General features: G+C 29.7%; 1 protein-coding gene across 1 annotated transcript in view; it reads left to right on the top strand.

Annotated features, from left to right (window-relative positions):
- LOC124419400 overlaps positions 1–20,893 on the top strand; it is a 245,153-nt gene that overhangs the window by 85,998 nt on the left and 138,262 nt on the right. Inside the window, exon 3 of the mRNA XM_046948633.1 lies at positions 6,721–6,895. Within this exon, the coding sequence (XP_046804589.1) occupies positions 6,721–6,895 (175 nt within the window). The remainder of the gene's footprint in view (positions 1–6,720; positions 6,896–20,893) is intronic.

Raw genomic sequence — 20,893 nt, forward strand, 5'->3', positions numbered from 1 at the left:
ACTTTAACACTTGCTTGTCATAGGAGGAATGTAATTTTTATTTCATTCAAAATTCACTACATCTGAAGTCATTTTCGGGAAGTAATTTTTATGTTCTTCTTTTAAAGTTATTAGAAAGTGAAATTGTAGTATTATAGAAAACAACTAATTTGACTCAAATAATATTAATATAAATATATAATTTATCAACTTAGTTAATTAATTAAAATTGGTTTAATTCAAAAAATTTCATTACAAAATGTGCATATTTTTAAAATTTTTATTTTCATAAAGAAACTTTTATGTTATATATTACCTTAATTCCAAAGTACATATTTAAGCAATCTATATATAAAAAAATGAATGTGTTTGTTTGTATGTTTATGTTTGAACGTTATAAAATACTAAATGGCTGAACCGATTTTCTTGAAATTTTCACATCGTATTCCTTTATGTCTTGAATAGGTAATAGGCTACTTTTTACACGCCCACATTAAAAAAATATAAAATTCGTATATTTGAGATAAAATAACAGTTAAATTCCTCAAATTTTGTCAGAGGCACTTTAGTGTCAATATGATTATATGGGATAAAAAGTGGACGGACCAGAGAGGGTTAATAAATTGGCCATGAGGGGAGCAGCACCTCCCATATTTATTAAATACAAAAATTCGTTTATCTCGGAAACTGTTACAGTTAGAATCTTAAATTTTTGCACGAATAACTTTAACATCAATGTTAACATTTTGGGTAATAAATTGGTGGACTATTCATGAGGGGAGCGACACCTCCCATATTAATTAAATACAAAAATTCGTATATCTTGGAAACTATTACAGTTAGAATCAGAATAACTTTAACATCCATGTAAACATTTTGCGTAATAAATTACCATGAGGGGAGAGGCGCCTTCCATATTAATTAAATACAAAAATTCGTTTATTTTTGGATAATATAACAGTTAGAGTCCTCAAATTTTATCGGAGCCACTTTAGTGTCAATATAATTATTTGGGATAAAAAGTGGGAGGACTAGCGTTAGGGGGCGTGCCACCTCCCATATAAATTAAATACAAAAATTCGTTTATCTTAGAAACTATTACATTTAGAATCTTAAAATTTTGCACAAATAACTTTAACATCTATGTAAACATTTTGGGTAATAAATTGGTGGACTGCCCATGAGAGGAGCGGCACCTCCCATATTAATTAAATACAAAAATTCGTTTATCTGGGAAACTAATACAACTAAATTCTTAAAATTTTCACAAAGAACTTTAATATTTTAAGGAAATAGAGCGGACTGGGGGCTTGGAGCCCCCATATGAATAAAATAGAAAAAATCGCATATCTGAGAAACTATTAGAGCAAAAATCTTTAAATTTTACTTTAAATTTAAACATTTAGAGTATAATGGGCGGACTTCTATGGGGGACTTGACACCTCCTATATGAATTAAATACAAAATTTCGTTTAACTGGGAAACTAATAGAACTAGATTCTTAAAATTTTGCACAAATTACTTTAATATTCATCTGAACATTTTGGAGGAAAAAGGACGGACTTTTATCTGGCGAGCTTAAAGCCCCCACATGAATTAAATAGAAATTTCGTATATTTAAGAAACTATTAGAGCAGAATCTTCAAATTTTAGATGATAAACTTTGACATTAATGTGAACATTTAGAAGATAACGAACAAATTATTGCAAGTTCGCCAATTTCTATCTATGAAATTAATTTGCAATGGAGGGCTTGGCAAAACATATATGAATTAAATACAAAATTTCGTATATCTTGAAAACTTTTAGATAATTAAAATTTTTCATAGATAGATAGAAATTGGCTACTTGCAATCTCTCATATGTAATATATTCTTAATCTGAAAAACTATTGTAGTTAAAACTTTCAAAATCTTGAAGTGAGTATTTTATTTATATTGCTTTTAGGGTAGTAAAACACATGTGGTATAGCTATATATCTTCTATTCATATATTTAAAAATAAATGAATGTGTGTTTGTATGTTGTTATAGACAAATAAATAAACGGCTAAACCGATTTTCTTGAATTTTTACAATAAATTCCTACTTTTTATGTTTAAATTTTGAATGAGCGAGGTGCCACGTAGAGAGTCCCCAAACTTTGTACAAGTAACTTTTGTTTAAATACTTTTTTTTGACACAAATAGGGAGTTAAACAAAAGCAGACGTGACACCTACCATATGAAGTAAATTCTAAAACCTAATTATTAAAATATGTATATCTAGAAAACGTTAACAGCTATAGTCCCAAATTTTGGTGCCTCTCACGTAAAGTAATTACAAACAAATTCTATATTCTTACTAGATAATACCCGGTGTGCTTCGCTACTCTAATAGAAATTAAAAACATAACAATTACAATATTTAATTATTTAGTCATTAGATTATGCAATTTTTCTTAAAGGTTTATTATAATTTCATATGATGATAATATATTAAAATTCTAAAATTATACGTTCTTACATTGTAAAATTTAATATAGACTTTTATTCCTAAAAAATAATTCTTATTCTAATGCTTTGGGATACACAATATTTTTTGTTTTTCCCTCTGGTGCGTATACATATAGATCTGAGGAGTTTCCTACTCGTGAACATGCAACATAACGCTGTCCATGTGAAAAACATGGATTTTCTAGATTAGATCCACAAACTTGCATGGACTGACCTTGAGCTTTATTAATCGTCATTGGAAATGTTTGGCTAATAGGAAATTGTAGGCGCTTAAAATGGAATGGCACCTCCGACGTGGACATAGGAATACGTGGTAGCAATAGATCAGTTCCCTAAAACTTTCCAGTTATAATGGTCGCATCGATAAGAATGTTCATCATTTTGTTTTTTACTGTTAGTTGTTATTAATTAATGTTAGTTGTTATCTTCTATATATATAAAAATGAATGTGTGTTTGTTTGTATGTTTGAACGTTATATATTACTAAACGACTGAACCGATTTTCTTGAAATTTTGACAGCGTATTCCTGTCATATGCTACTTTTTATTTTGATATTTCAAGTGGGAGAGGAGCCTCGCCCATATTAAAAAAATATAAAATCCGTATATTTAAGATAATAAAATATATAGAATCCTCAAATTTTGTTGAAGCCACTTTAGTGTTAATATGATTATTTAGGATAAAAAGTGAGCGGACTAGAGTACAAAAATTCGTTTATCTTGGCAACTGTTACAGGTAGAATCTTAAAATTTTGCAGGAATAACTCTAACATCAATGTAAACATTTTGGGTATTAAATTGGCGGTCTACATATGAGGGGAGCGGCACCTCCCATATTAATTAAATATAAAAATTCGTTTTGACATAATATAACAGTTAGATTCCTAAAATTTTGTCGAAACAACTTTAGTGTCTATATGATTATTTCGGAAAAATGTGGGAGGACTAGCGTTAGGGGGTGTAGCATCTCCCATATAAATTAAATAAACAAAATTCGTTTATTCTGAAAAAATTACAGTTAGAGTCTTAAAATTTTTCACGAATAATATAAACATCTCTGTAAACATTTTGGTATTAAATTGCGGACAAACTATGAGGAGAGCGGCACCTCCCATATTAATTAACTATAAAAATTCGTTTACTGGGAAACTAATACAACTAAATTCTTAAAATTTTTCACGAAGAACTTTAATATTAAAAAAAGAGCGGACTTTCATCTGGGTAGGGGACTTGGAGCCCCAATATGAATAAAACAGAAATCTGAGAAACTATTATTAAAGAATTTTGAAATTCATCTCAACATTTAGGTTTGACGATCGAAATTTTAATGGGACTTGATATCTCCCATAAGAATAATATACAAAATATTGTTTATCTAGGAAAATATAAATAAAACTAGATTCATCAAATTTTGCATAAATTACTTTTTAAATCATCTGCACATTTTGGAGGAAGAAGGGTGGACTTTCATCTGGGGAACTTGAAGCCCCCACAGGAATTAAATAGAAAAAATTGTATATCTAAGAAACTACTAAAGCTAGAATCTTCAAATTTTATATGAATAACTTTCATGTTAACATTTCGAAAATAACGGGCGGACTTTTAATGGGGGAGGTTGGGCTTGGCACCACATATATGAATTAAATATAAAATTTCTTATATCTTGAAAACTGTTTGATAATCAAATTTTTCATAGATAGACAGAATATATATACTTTATAGGGTCGGAAAATTATATTATAGAAATTACAAACGGAATGACAAACTTATATATACCCTTCTCACGAAGGTGAAGGGTATAATAAAACAGAATGTTTTTAAATGAGAAAAATAAAGTTTGTATTTAATTACCTTTTCTAAAATCTAATACGTTTTTTTTTGCAAAAATATTACAAAGAATATTTTTTCTGATGTTTTTATATAATAGGGTGCATTTTATCTAAACTTACGTTACAGTAAACTACCTACAATTCCAACTGAATTTTATTATACCCAACACCACTTTAGTGGGGAGGGTATATTGGGTTTGTGCTTATGTTTGTAACGCACAATAATATTGGTCATATACCCACCTTAAAGTATACCAATCGGCTCAGAATCATTTTCTGAGTCGATTTAGCTATGTCCGTCAGTTCATGTAAACCTTATAATCAAACTACAGAATATAACTGAATGGAATTTGGTACATGATCTTCTATTGTCCCAGGGACGAACTCTATTGAAAATGGTTAAGATCGGTCCATTATTTCATCTATGGGGGCTGTACCCCCGAATAGGGCTTGTAAACATTTTCGCAATTTTGCAAATAATTCAATGAAATTTCGCACATGATCTTCTATTATACCGTAGACGAAGCCTATTGAAAATTATTAACATCGGTCCATTATTTCACCTAGGCCCCATAGAACTGAACCCGCTCATAAACATAAACTCATAATTATGTTTAATATACTCGTGCCTCGACAAAAAGTTGTAAAACCAAGTTCTATACTAGTCTTGATGACCCTGATGGACTTTATAATTACACGCAGAGAAAAAACATGGTTCGGCATGGTTAGGACAACTATTCTATGTTTTTTTGTAACAATATTTTGTTATCATAACCAAACAATTGTTATTTTTATTGAACTTCATCAATGTCTTAGTTACTGAAAACATTTATATGTTTATGACAATTATAAATTTAAGAATGATTCTCTGAAAAATAATTATTTTTACAACAACTAAACAATGATAATTATTTAAACATATTATATTATTTAGAATCATTTAAACTATCAAATAACCATTAAATGGTAGGATTTTACACGTTTATCCATATAATGTTTAAGATATAAGTAAAATACGTTTACTATAAAAATATTGTGGTATCGCCAATTTTCTATCAGTTGTATGGTTTATCCGTACTAGATCGGATTAAATAAATTGTTAAGCAAACGCAGTGTTAAAATAATTGTGAAAAATAAATAATATCTAAAAATATAATAGGAAACAATACAAATAAATAAATAAAATAGTGTACATAAAAAATTAATAATTAAAAAAATTATATTGTGTTTATATTGGCATCATGTGTTTATGGGAATATCAGTGCTTGGAAGTTTTGTGTTTGTTTAAAAGAAAATTAACAAATAATTACATTTTACGCCGAGCACATTAAATTAACCATATTATGTTTAATATGTAACCATAACGTGGTTACTTGAAGACATGTGACTACTTGTAACCATAATATGCTTACTTCAAACAATAATATGATTACTTGAAGCCAATTTATGATTACATGAAACCATAATGTGGTTGCTTGAAACTACAATATGATGCTACAATATCACAGGGCCTCATTTGACCCTAGCCCCTCTAAAAAGCCCCTATCAAAATTTTACTTAAATATCCACAGTTTTATTAAACAGTAAATGGCTTTAGTATACCTGAGGCAAGGTACAATTCAGCTTAAATGCTTAATAATGAAAACTAAATCACATTTTATTCGTATACAGGTGTAGGGTATTATATTGTCGGCCGCGCCCGACTATAACTTCTAACTTGTTTTTTAGATTTTGTGAACTTTTTGCCTTAAATTTAACTTATTTCTAGCATTATTTCACAAGTCCATCAACATACTTTGACATTTAAGTCCCTTTCTAACCACCAAAAACGGCGAAATATTGCTCGAAATTTGGCCCAAAAATGGTGGATTGTCGTTATCTATAAGTGATTCAAAACTTTTTCTTCTCGAAATCTTCTCAAAAACTTCTTTTTTAGATAATTTAACCATTAGAAGTAATTTTATTCACTATCTGAACTTTTTATTTAAGAAAATTTGAAATTTGGGTCTCTAATTCAGTTTTCAGAATCCATATGGACAATGAAGCCTCAAAAAATGTTTACATAAAAATGTAAGTAAAACGTACACTTTTCTTTTAAGAATTTCTTTTATAATTAAAATTTTTAAAAATGAATACAAAACGCAGTTTAATAAATTTCAGCAATTGCCCTTAGTGTAATACTGTGAATCGTTTCTATTATTTTTTCCAATGCTAAACCTGATATCATAGCAAAGTAGACTTAAATACCTTTTATTTAAGATAAAAATCATCAAATTCTAACTGGTAGTTTTTGAGAAAATATAGTTTTTACCACAAAATAAAGTCGTTTCTATTATTTTTTCCACCACTGTATATGTATATATAATTTATCATTAATATAAATTATTTTAATCTAATTGCATATATTAAAACATTGCAGGAGATCAAAGCTAACATCACCTCAACTATACCGCGATTTACTGTTTCAACATTATCGCCTGGTGGACTATATACCTTATCTGTTTATGCATTTAATTCTAAAGGCAGATCTGATCCAACTATTCTAAGTGCTGCCATGTTAAGAATGCCTGAGAAACAGCTGACGTTTGAACCAGGTAAATGTACATAATAATTATATCTTCTTTTATAACATAGCAAGAAAAATTGAAATATTAAACATAATTTTATAGAGGCCTGTCACAGATTTCCATTCCGATCGAAAGTGGAATGATTCCCGTATTTTTGCTTCTTCAGAAAAAGAAAACAAAAGAATTATCGAAATTTCTATGTACTTAATGTTTTTTGTAAAAGTTTTGATAAACTATTATAAACTATTATATTGTTTTTGTCATTCCATTTGCAACACATTGAAATATTCGTCTAAGACCCATAAAAGTATATATATTCTGGGTCCTTATTAGATTCTAAGACGATCTAGCCAAGTCCGTCCGTCTGTCTGTCTGTTGAAAACACGATAGAGTCCAACCGGAAGTAGCTAGCAATACTTATAGTTGATGTAGTTTGTTTGGTATTGAAAATGGGCAATATCGGTCCACGATTTCGCCTAGCCCCCAAATAAGGCCCCTTTTAGAAAATGACATTATCGCCAATAACTGACTAACAAAAGCATCAATAGCGCTGTAATTCGGCACAAACATGTTTTATGGGAACACTAATCTTTTTATAGAATTTCATAAGGATCGGTCCATAATTGACCCTACCCCCCATACAAAGTACCCTTCAGAAAATGACTTTATCGCTCACAACTGACTAACAGAAGCATCAATAGCGGTGTAATTCGACACAAACATGTTTTATGGTGATATAAATCTCTTCGTAGAAATTTATAAGGATTGGTCCATAATTAACCCTACCCCCCATATAAAGTCCCCTTTACAAAATGATTTTATCGCCCATAACTGGCTAAGAGAAGCATCAATAGCAGTGAAATTCGGCACAAACATGTTTTATGGGGACATAAATCTTTTCGTAGAATTTTATAAGGATCGGTTCATAATTGACCCTACCTCCCATATAAAGTCCCCTTCAGAAAATGTCTTTGTTGCTCATAACTGGCTAATAGCGGTGAAATTCGTCACAAACATGTTTTATGGTCTCATAAATCTCTTTGTAGAATTTTATAAGGATAATTGACCCTATACATAATTGACCCTATCCCACCTATGAGGTCCCTCTCAGAAAACTACTTTAATGCTCATATCTTCCTTAAGAAGCATATATATAACAATAATATTCGACATATAAAAGTTTTTTGGGAACTAAAATCATTTTCTTAAATTTTATGAGGATGAGTCCATTATTATCTAACCCCCTAATAAGGTGCCCTTTAGACAACGAATTCAACGCTCATTACTACAAAATTTTACATACACAAGTTTCGTGGGAGCCAAAATCTCGTTTTCTCCTATCCCTATTATAATGCCGCCTTCAGAAAATAACTTTATCGCTAAGAGATGTATCAATAGCGGTGAAATTCAACACAAACATGTTTAATGAGAACTTAAATTTATGCTCACATCTGCTCATAACATATATATATATATATATATATAAAGCAATAAAATTCGACATAAAAAAGTTTTATAGGAAATAAAATCATTTTCATAAATTTAATGAAAATGGATTTATAATTGACCTTACCAAGGTCCCCTTCTGAAAATGACTTTAAGACTTATTACTGACCCAAAAATGTGAGTACATCAGTAAAATTCTGCATAAACATGAATTATTTGATGGTGGGTATATAAGATTTGGCATGGCCGAATATAACACTCTTACTTGTTATTTTTGACTTTGAAAAAAATACCTCTTATTTGAAAAATGATTCTATTCAAAATATTTTTAGTATTTTTGCTTAAAATATTTATCTATACAAGCTATTTCATATTGTAGCTTACAGACAAATGTAAATCTTTTTACATGCAATATAGTACGCAGCAACTTGCTAACATATTTATAATTCCCACAAATATTTCATACTAGCTAATACCCGGTGTGCTTCGCTACCCCACTCGAAACATATACATAATAACCAAAAAAAATATTTATTTAGTTACTAAATTATAAATTTTTCTTAAAGGTTTATTATAAATTCTCTTGATGACAATATATTTCATTTAAATTCTACAATAATACATTAATGATCTATTTATTTCTTACTTGCTAAAATTTAATATATACTTTTATTCTTAAAAAATAATTCATATTATTATGCCTTGGGATATACAATATTTTTTGTTTTACCCTCTAGTATAAATAAAAAGCCCACTTAAAGATTTTACAAATTTTAACCAAAAAAGTTTTCCAGATTAACAATATGTAACATATGAGAGATGCCAAGCAAATTATTGCCAGTTCGCCAATTTATATCTATTTCTGAAAAATTAGAATTAACTAACAGTTTTCAAGATATACAAAATTTTGTATTTAATTCATATATGTGATACCAAGCCTACCATTGAAAGTCTACCCATTATTTTCTAAATGTTCACATGAATGTCAAAGTTATTCATATAAAATTTGAAATTTTGTATTTAATTAATATGAGAGGTGCGGCTCCTCTCATGGGTAGTACGCCACGCTAGTCCGCCCACTTTTTATCCTAAATAATCATATTGCCACTAAAATTGCTTCTACAAAATTTAAGGACTCTAACTGTTATATTATCTCAAGAAAAAACGAATATATATAATTAATATGGGAGGTGCCGCTCCCCTCATGGATAGTCCGCCAATTTATTACCCAAAATGGATGTTAAAGTTATTAATGCAAAATGTTAATATTCTAACTGTATTAGTTTTCAAGATAAACGAATTTTGTATTTAATTTATATGGGAGGTGCCATATAAATTAACGCTAGTCCACCCATTTTATATTCCAAATAATCGCATTGACACTAATAAAGTGCCTCCGACAAAATTTGAGGACTCTAACTCTATTATTATTTTAAGATAAACAAATTTTTTATTAAATTAATATGGGAGGTGCCGCTCCCCTCATGGGTAGTCTGCCAATTTATTACTAAAAATGTTTACATGGATGTTAAAATTATTCATGCAAAATTTTAAGATTGTAGCTGTAGTTTATAGTTTCCAAGATAAAATAATTTTTGTACTTAATTTATATGGGAGGTACCACGCCCCCTAGCGCTAGTCCGCCCACTTTTTATCCTAAATAATCATATTGACACTAAGGTGGCTACGATAATATTGAGGGACTCTAACTGTTATATTATCTCAAATATACGAATTTTATATTTTCTTAATGTGGGAGTGGTTCCTCGCCCACTTGAAAATTCAAAATGCAATAATACACTGTGAAATTTTCACATTTCGGTTTAACCGTTTAGTAGTCTGTAACGTTTAAACGTACAAACAAACACACATTCATTTTTATATATGTATATAGATCAGCCAAGCGCAGAAAGAGAAACTGTTATTGTAGTGGCAAGAAAATACTAAAAAACACTTAGAAAAAAGATTTCCTAGTTACGCTTGCTATGATCAAATTTTATAAGAAGTAAAATTTTAAGTTTTACAGATTACATATTCAAAGAAGTGAAAAATGTTTATTTCTAAACAAAGATTAAAGCTTTTAATGTAAAATGTTTAAAAAATCTATTAAAAATATTGTTTTTATGTATAATTAATATTATGCATTCCTAAAAAGTTTTTGGAGTGTACGAGTTTTTTGCAAGTTATTCTCTTGTTTGAAAATATTGTTGTTGTTTTTACAAATTTTTGCAATTTTTACGCTCTTGCTATGAGTTTTATTTATGATCGGGTTGTGTACGTGTGAATTGCCAAAAATCTTCGTAATTAGAACAATCCCTTCAAACATTTAAAAGAGAAAACTATTGCGCATCACCCCAGACGCCACGTCAGAAACACTTCTGGACGATTGTCAGACGAGAACGCACATTTTAGAAAAACAACGTTTTAGTGACTTCTGTATGAAAGTTGGGTGAGAACATACATTTTATAATAACAAAATACATTGTTTCCTAATTTGTATCTTCTTGATTTGTATGTTTATGTCACTTCTGGAAGAAGTTTGAAGAGTGTTCACATTAATGTTGTATTTTATTCATCTGGAAGTGTGGATTGTAGTCACTTCTGTACAATTGTCAGACGAGAGCACACATTTTACAAAAACAAAATACATTGATTTCTAGTTTTCGCCGTCTGGAAGTATACTTTTAGGTTACTTCCGGATGATTGTAAGGAGAGTACAAAAACAAAAAATATAAATACTCCATTTTTTAGCGTGAAAAAATAAATAAATAATGCAGAAATTTTGCTAAGTTCAGTGATGTTTTGTGTTTTGTTCAGTCATGTTCAATTTTAATTATTCATCGTAAAACTTAAATGAGTTATTGAATTTAATGTTCATAGAAAAAAGTGTAATTAAAATATTGTGAATCTTAAGTAATAAAAACCAATATGACAGTGTTGTGTTAAAAATCAACTGTTAATAAACATTTAAGAATGTTTTCTTAATTGGCGAAGTGTATTAAATATATACCAAAAGTATAAGGAAGGATTATATAAATAAAATGAAAAAGTAAGTTGTCATATTAAAATACTATTTTAGGAATATGTTAACAACTCTTAACGGCTTCCATTTCCATTATTTTTAAAAAAGTCTAATATATTTAATTAAAAATGTTTTCATATTAAATTTCGACCCTCTCTTAATTCGTTTAGGAGGTATAAGCATTTAAAGACTTTTTCAAGTTGTACATTTCGGCTTTCATTTGATGAACTTTCAATATTTTTAAAACTATTTGCGCGTTTATATCTGGAATCATTATATAGAAATTAATACTACTGTTTTATACATAAATTATCTTTTGACTTGGGTCACTCGACACGAAATTGCCTATATAAGATATTAAAAATTGAAATCAGATAGTTTTAAGCCCACTTTTTTTAAATACATACAATTTTATTAATTTTCATATAGCTTTGGATTTAATTATTCTAATTATAGGTACTTTTTTAGTTATTAACACCAGGTCTTTCTATGACCTATCATTCTACATACACAAGTTTCGTGCGAGCCAAAATATCCCTATCAAATTTTATAAGGATCGATCGTTATTGAAAGTAAGAATATCGGTTCACGTTTTCTCCTATCCCTATTAAAATGCCCCCTTCAGAAAATAACTTTATCGCTAAGAGATGTATGCTCATATCTGCTCATAACATATCTGCTCATAACATATATATAAAGCAATAAAATTCGACATAAAAAAGTTTTATAGGAAACAAAATCATTTTCATAAATTTAACGAAAATGGATTTATAATTGACCTTACCAAGGTCCCCTTCTGAAAATGACTTTAAGACATATTACTGACCCAAAAATGTAAGTACATCAGTAAAATTCTACATAAACATGAATGATTTGATGGTGGGTATATAAGATTCGGCATGGCCGAATATAACATTCTTACTTGTTGATATTTTTTTAGTTAAAAATGATCGTTTTGATCCCGAATCTATTAGAGCTCTAACTGTAAATACTTATCTAAAATGTAAAATGTCATCATCATTGACAGAAAGTTTGTTTGTGTGTTTGTCTTGTGTACTGTAGACATTGAGCTACATGGTGGTTCGCGGTTTATTGTGTCCTCCGGTTGCTGAGAGGGATCAGCATGAAACGTATTGGACGTTTTGTTTTTATTTGCTTTATTCTTCTTATTATTGAAATAAATATCCAAATGAAGTAAGCTGTGGTGCTTGTTCTTACACTGGACACATGTAAAAACGCTTTGACAATTTGTATTTGTGTGAGCTGAAGACAAACAATTACTACAAATTTTGTTCTTTTCTACATAGTCAATTCTCTGTTTTACTGAAAAGTTTTGAAATTTAGGACAATTTCGAATGATATGTGTTTTATTACATAATTTGCAAAGCATATCATCATTCTTCGATTGAGCTTCTTTGTTCGGGTTTTCATATCTAGCTTTATTCTGCTGTGAAGAGATATTATAATTTCTACCCTGATTATGATATGGAACATAAGGTGGGTTTTGACTTCTGAATGTAGATATTCTTTCCATTACCTGATGTCTATTTATTAAAAATTCTTCCATTTCTGCCCAGGAAGGTAAACGAGTTGGAGAACTCAACGATTGCTCCCAAAGAGCTAATGTTTCATCATCAGGTAATTTTGTGGAACACAAATATATTAGGATTGGATCCCATTGATTGGTTCGTATACCATGAACCTTAAAATTGATAAACAATCGCTAATGGTAGTTTGAATCCTGTTAATAGATTCGCAATTTTCAGCATTTGCTGCTGGTAAGTATAGTAAATAGAATCTTCAACTGATTATCTACTAAAATGCGCTTGTTCTCATATCGCGCCCTTAACGCGTCCCACGCCAGTAAATAATTCTGATCTGAAAGTGGATATTTAGCTACAATACTACCTGCTTCGCCCTTTGTTTTATTCCTTAGATGATATAACTTTTGAGCCTGTGTGAATCGAGGGTGATTACCATAAATGGCGGTAAACATATCGCGGAATGATGGCCATTCCTCATAACCCCCATAAAATTCCTGAGTATCACAAGGAGGAACCATTATACAAATCTCCGAATCATTAAATGTGGCATTAATGGGACACATATTCGAAGTATTGAACAAAGTAGAGTTAGTCGGTTGATCGGGCCTTAGACCTTGATTACTAGAAGCTCTGTGCATCTTCAATTGGTCCATCATATTAGCATTGGTACGTTGATATTCGTCCTTAACCGATCCAAATCTTACTTTTGCCGTGCATTTTTCGCTCTCAGGAATAATATTCTCATTAGTTAAAATTTAATCCGCAAAGGCTTTTCGAACTGATTGCCAGTCCTCTTCAAGGAACTGCAACTTCGTCCCGAGAAGTGACTCGGTTAAATTTTCCAATGGAGTTATATCAAACTTGGAACAAGATCCAACTAAATAATCGCATTCTAAAGCGAACTTAGCGAACGTAGACTGACCGCTAAATCGCGAAAAATATTTCTAAAAAGTTAAATAAAAAATCTTTTAATTGAAAAAATATTACAAAATAGTTCCGTTTACAGGTGCTATATTGTACCTAATATGCCGGATCTAACAGCGTAGGGTGACCGCTAATTCCCAAAAATATTTTTCCAAAAAGATTTTACTCGAAATTTAATTAAAGTCGATGTTATAATTAGTATTGAACTAATCAGACCGACTCACAATGTGTAGGGAAAACACAAATTACAACAAACACAATAATGTATATATGTAATGTATGTTTGTATATATGTTTTGTCTCTTTGTTTTTTACTTTCTTTTGTTATAGCTACGGTATAGCGTATAAAAAAGAGAATATATTTTGTTATTTTAAGAGATAAAATAAACAAAACAAGTAAGAATGTTATATTCGGCCATGCCGAATCTTATATACCCACCATCAAATCATTCATGTTTATGTAGAATTTTACTGATGTACTTACATTTTTGGGTCAGTAATATGTCTTAAAGTCATTTTCAGAAGGGGACCTTGGTAAGGTCAATTATAAATCCATTTTCGTTAAATTTATGAAAATGATTTTGTTTCCTATAAAACTTTTTTATGTCGAATTTTATTGCTTTATATATATGTTATGAGCAGATATGTTATGAGCAGATATGAGCATACATCTCTTAGCGATAAAGTTATTTTCTGAAGGGGGCATTTTAATAGGGATAGGAGAAAACGTGAACCGATATTCTTACTTTCAATAAGGATCGATCCTTATAAAATTTGATAGGGAGATTTTGGCTCGCACGAAACTTGTGTATGTAGAATTTTGTAGTAATGAGCGTTGAATTTGTTGTCTAAAGGGCACATTATTAGGGGGTTACATAATAATGGACTCATCATATAATAATGGACTCATTTAAGAAAATGATTTTAGTTCCCATAAAACTTTTATATGTCGAATATTATTGTTATATATATGCTTCTTAAGGTAGATATGAGCATTAAAGTCGTTTTCTGAAAGGGACCTTATAGGTGGGATTGGGTCAATTATGTATAGGGTCAATTATCCTTATAAAATTCTACAAAGAGATTTATGAGACCATAAAACATGTTTGTGCCGAATTTCACCGCTATTGATGCTTCTCTTAGCCAGTTATGAGCGACAAAGTCAATTTCTGAAGGGGTCTTTATATGGGGGGTAGGGTCAATTATGAACCGATCCTTATAAAATTCTACGAAAAGATTTATGTCCCCATAAAACATGTTTGTGCCGAATTACACCGCTATTGATGCTTCTGTTAGTCAGTTGTGAGCGATAAAGTAATTTTCTGAAGGGTACTTTGTATGGGGGGTAGGGTCAATTATGGACCGATCCTTATGAAATTCTATGAACAGATTTATGTCCCTATAAAACATGTTTGTGTCGATTTTAACTGCTATTGATGCTTCTCTTAGCCAGTTATTGGCGATAAAGTCATTTTCTGAAGGGGACTTTATATGGGGGGTAGGGTCAATTATGGACCGATCCTTATAAAATTCTACGAAGAGATTTATGTCACCATAAAACATGTTTGTGCCGAATTACACCGCTATTGATGCTTCTGTTAGTCAGTTGTGAACGATAAAGTCATTTTCTGAAGGGTACTTTGTATGGGGGGTAGGGTCAATTATGAACCGATCCTTATGAAATTCTATGAAAAGATTTATGTCCCCATAAAACATGTTTTTGCCGAATTACAGCGCTATTGATGCTTTTGTTAGTCAGTTATTGGCGATAAGGGGGCCTTATATGGGGGCTAGGCGAAATCGTGGACCGATATTGCCCATTTTCAATACCAAACAAACTGGTTCAACTTTAAGCATCTGTGCAAAATTTCAGCTACATCCGTTTGGACTCTAACGTGTTTTCAACAGACAGACGGACAGACAGACAGACAGACAGACAGACGGACATGGCTAGATCGTCTTAGAATCTAATAAGGAACCAGAATATATGTACTTTTATGGGTCTTAGACGAATATTTTAATGTGTTACAAACGGAATGACAAAAACAATATACCCCTTATCTTCTTTGATGGTGGGTATAAAAATTTTTAAAATTTTAATATTACTAATTAGTCCATTAGTTTTTGCAAAAAATTAATTTGAATATAATCAAAACAGTGAAATTATTTAAGTGAGAGGGTGTGTACTCATATTTCGACAAAAAGCTCCAAAACCAAGATCTATACTAGACTTGATGGCCCTCACGAATTCCATAATTCCTATGAAAAGCCCCCACTAAAATTTTACTTAAATGTCCACAATTTTATTCAACAATAAACGGCTTTAGTACATCTGAGACAAGGTACAATTTATTTTAAATGCTTTATTAAGGCAACTAAATCACATTTTATTTTTGTTATAGGGTATTATTTGGACGGCCTCGCCCGACTATAATTCTTACTTGTTTGTATTTTGTTGTTTTTTTTCGTTTAGCGTCGTTGTTATTCCTTTTGTTTTGCTTTTGGTGAAATAATAATGTAGTCGCGAAAAATTTTAAATTTATAAAACTAATATGTTTAAATACACTATGGTGAAGGATATATTAGATTCGGCATCACTTGAAAAAAGAATTATTATATTTCAAAGAAACTAAGCGGAATCTTGAAATTTAAATCGATTAATGTTTAACGTCATAACAAAAAAAAATATATTTAACTAAAATTTTCATACAACTTTCATCAAATCTCTCATAGTATATTTAAGCCTTTCACGCACAAAACTAAACCGCTGGACTTTTAATGGATATGACTTCACCACACATTTTATTTTGACGTATATTGATCATTTTTTGTGGCATCCGGTAGGTTAGTATTCTAGTCTGGTAGACAGGAGTCCAATAGAGGCCTAGGTGTATTTCAATGTATGTACATTCTCCTTTCAAACTAACTAACTATATTGATCATATTTGATGAAAAATGGAAAAAGTGTTTTCAAAGGATATCGCAGGATATCATGTAGTGACATAAAAATCTAAAAATACGTATTTTTTTGGAAATAATCATTTACTATAGCTGTGAACTCAAAATAATGCTCTAAATTATTTATAAAAGATCTTGGAACACAGGTGTCCCGTATACTTAAAAGAATTAATAATTACACCACTTCAGTGGGGAGTATAGTCTTCAATTATTCGGGGTTTTGTCTTATTCGGTTTATTCGACAAATAATTATTTGAGGTTTTAAGTTGGCCGGTTAATAATCGGATAATTTAAAATTATTCGATTAATCGAATAAAAGGAAAATGGATGTTTTTTTGATAATATTATTTCTTTTCTACAATATTTTTCTTCCCATAACACACAAAATTATAATTTTTTCACTTTTTTAAATTCAATTCTATTAAAATTTGTTTATTAAGCTTTCTCTCATGTATTAGAAATTTTTTATTTTCATGTCCCAAGAGAAAATTTATAGCTTACTACATTGATATTGTGTTGCTTATTTTGTATTCGAAAGTGCTTACAAACTTACACACACTCTGGCTTACTTTACACAAGGTATGGCCGCTTGAAAATGACACACTAACTGATATACTTGGTTTGCGATATTGTGTGTAGATTATACTTTTTTATAATCTACACACAATATATATAATGTGTGTTGAAAAGTAGCTATTCCTACATTCTTACCGATATACCTAGTAAGTAAAATTGTTTCTACAGCACCTTCCTAGCTCAAACACAAGTGTATCAAAAAGTATCTACAACAACTTTCTAGTTAAAATACATGTGTATTAAGAAGTATCTAAATATGTATTTTTTTTTTTTTAAATGCTACCCAAATACATGTATCTACAAATTCATTCATACGTAAAAGGCCATTCCAATCATCACTATAGCATGATCCTAATTTTAAGCAACAAATTTTGCTTAAAATTCATCTAAACATTGAAAAAATGTTGATCCAAAAAACATTTTTCGATAAATGAAAAATTTTTTTGTTGATTAAATTACAGCACACTTGATTTGTTTATATTTTAATTTTCAGTTCTCATATACAATGTTAATCACAAGTATATTAAGATGTAATGCAAAAAAAATTATTAAAAATTTAAACTTCATATCCAGATTTTATATACAAGTAAATCAAATTATAAGTAACACAAAGTAAAGCACACAACATTGGTTACAATTCCGAGTACTCTGAAAATTTTCTGTGGGGGTAAAATCCTCTTCTATATAAAAATATTAAGTTTGATATTTATCAACGAGTTCCAGAAATCAGACGTTCCAATTAACTAGTGTATAACTATGTATTGCTGAAAAAACTTTAAAAACTTACTTTAGAAACATGGAATCTGAAATGTTTCTGCATGAACCCATTCTAGAATTAGGTAAATCAGAATAACTTATTACAATGTTTCTGAAGTATTGTCATAAAAATCATCCAATAAATATTCTTGATTATAGGAAAGTAATCAAGGAATTAATATATAATAAAAATGTATTATAAAAATATTGAACTTTGTATAAGGATACAGTAATTTTAGTGTTAAACAATAAGTTTTTCTTAATCGGTTATTTGATATAAATTATTCGGTTTATTCGTTATTTGAAATTTGTCAATTTTCATTTATTCGAGCGATTAATCGTCAAAAATTGATCGATTAACCGATAGACGATTAATCGTTTGAATACCCTAGTGGGGAGGATATATTGGGTTTATGCTGATGTTTGTAACGCACAATAATATTAGTCCTATACCTTTAAAGTATACCAATCGGCTCAGAATCATTTTCTGAGTCGATTTAGCTATGTGCTTGTAATCAAACTAAAACCAAAAGTCAACCTAGCCCCTATACAACTAAATCTGCCGTATAGGGCTTTTAAGTTCATAATTATGTTTAATATATTCACATCTCGATTAAAAACAAGTTCTATGCTAGACTTGATAAACGGCTTAAGTACTTATATCTGATTCAACATAAATGCTTTATTATGGCAACTAAATCGCATTTTATTTTTTTTAAAGGTGTAGGGTATTATATCTCGCCCGACTATAATTTCTTACTTTTTATTAGATTGTACGCAATATTAGTAATCAGTAAAAACTGCATTTTTTGCAGTATCCAGTAAATTTATTGCAATTTTTTGGAATAACCAGTAAAACTTACTGAACATTTTTCAGTATCCAGTAAAAGCGTATTTTTACTGTAATTTTACTGGTACTTCAAATTGCCATCTATGATTGTACAGTATGGGTCCTAATAAGTTGTCAAATTGTGAAAACGCGTCTCTTAATATCCTCTTGTACTATGCTTCAATCGATTTTGTTAGTATCAAATACAAAATTTAACAGTTATCAACCGACATCAGACTCATTTACTTTTTTATCTCATTTATCGGAAGTTTTATAAGCTTTATCCTGCCCAATTTTGTTTTAATTTTAAATTATACTGTTTAATATTTACGACATTAAAACTCCAATAGATGTGAATTACTAGATTCTACCAAGTTTCTATAAAATAATAATTATGTTTTTTTCAATTATATTACCTTTTACAATCAATACAAAAAAAATGAAAAATGAAATAATGAAAAATGAATTAAATATATATTAAGCATTTATATATTAAGCATTTATAGAAACTTAGCTACAAAAGTTTTCAATTATTTTCTAATTAAAATTTGGTAATTTTTTGCATACATTTTTTAAATTTTATAATCTTTCAATACCAACATAAAATGTTAAATTTTAGACCATAAATAATTTCCTATATAAAATAATATTTAAGTTTGGTAGTCAAAATATTAAAAACTCAGTCGCATGTTCGTAAAATAAAAAGAAGTGTTACTGTCCTGCCAGCAACTCAACTGACTTTAAATGCATTAAAAGCCGAATTTTTCATCAACTAGTTATGGTTGATTCTTGCATTGTTTATAATGAAGCCAACTGACTATTTAACATGGCGATGTCCTACGCAGTAGTCAATTGTCCCACTCTGCATGACTTTTCAACTAGCTTAAAGTTAGTTCCTAAAAATTAGCTTAAAGGTAACTCTTTATCAACTAACTTAAAGTTAGTTACAGAAAAGTCAAGTAATAGTTTTCTTTTGTATTCGCTACTGTATTAATTAATTACATTTTAATTAAAATATTTAAAATTTACCTACGTTATCTAAATTACATTTCGCTTGTATTAAACAAGTTATGATATTAGTTCGTTAAAATTAATAGACATCAGTTTTCTGCAGGGGAACTAATAATAATACCGGTATCCATAAAATTATGAATGATTTGTTCATTATTTCCATGATTCCCATTGATCCAAATCTAAAATAAATTTTAAAATGTTAATTGTATTATATTTACAGTATTAATCAGCAGAATTTAGGGACCGAGTTTTGAAATATTTAACCTTTTATAATTATTTTTTCCAATTTACTGATTCTAATTTCACAACGTATAAAGGAAAATTACAAAAATGTAAAACAAAATCCCAAATAATAAAGAAACATGAGAAAACATGTCGAAAAAATGCTCTCCAGATAATTTTGGGGTGCTCCCGCATTAAATTATAGTTGGCTTGTAGCTAGTCTTTAAAAGTCGGAACATTTCTGCATTACATTGTAGTTCGTTTATAGTCAGTCTACTAAAGTTAACAAATAAAACAAGTAAGAATGTATAGTCAAATTTAGAATAATTTTTAATTAAAATCGTTCTTGAATTGTTCAACTGAAACCATTATTACATAAAATATCGAAATTTAATATCAAATAAAAATATAAAAAATTCTTAAACGATAGAGTTTGTGTTTGTTGGGTTATATTTTTTTCACCTAATATACTCTTACGACTTAGGTTTTTGACAGCAAACTTAGGTTCTGTAACTCTCAGTTTCATTTCTATGTATACCTATTCTATGTTGTTGACTTCGAATAACTTGTGTAGGAAAATATTTTTATATTATAGGAAAGCAATCTATATCAGCGTTGCGCGTTCATATCCCTACAAACATTTTCTATTGCGGAAGTTACCCGTGTGAAACTTCCAAACGTGCTAAAAGCTCGCCAGCGATGTTGCGGAAGTATAAGAATTCTTGTCACCAGTC

The sequence above is a fragment of the Lucilia cuprina genome, chromosome 4 (assembly GCF_022045245.1).
Source record: "Lucilia cuprina isolate Lc7/37 chromosome 4, ASM2204524v1, whole genome shotgun sequence".
NCBI classification, from domain to species: domain Eukaryota; kingdom Metazoa; phylum Arthropoda; class Insecta; order Diptera; family Calliphoridae; genus Lucilia; species Lucilia cuprina.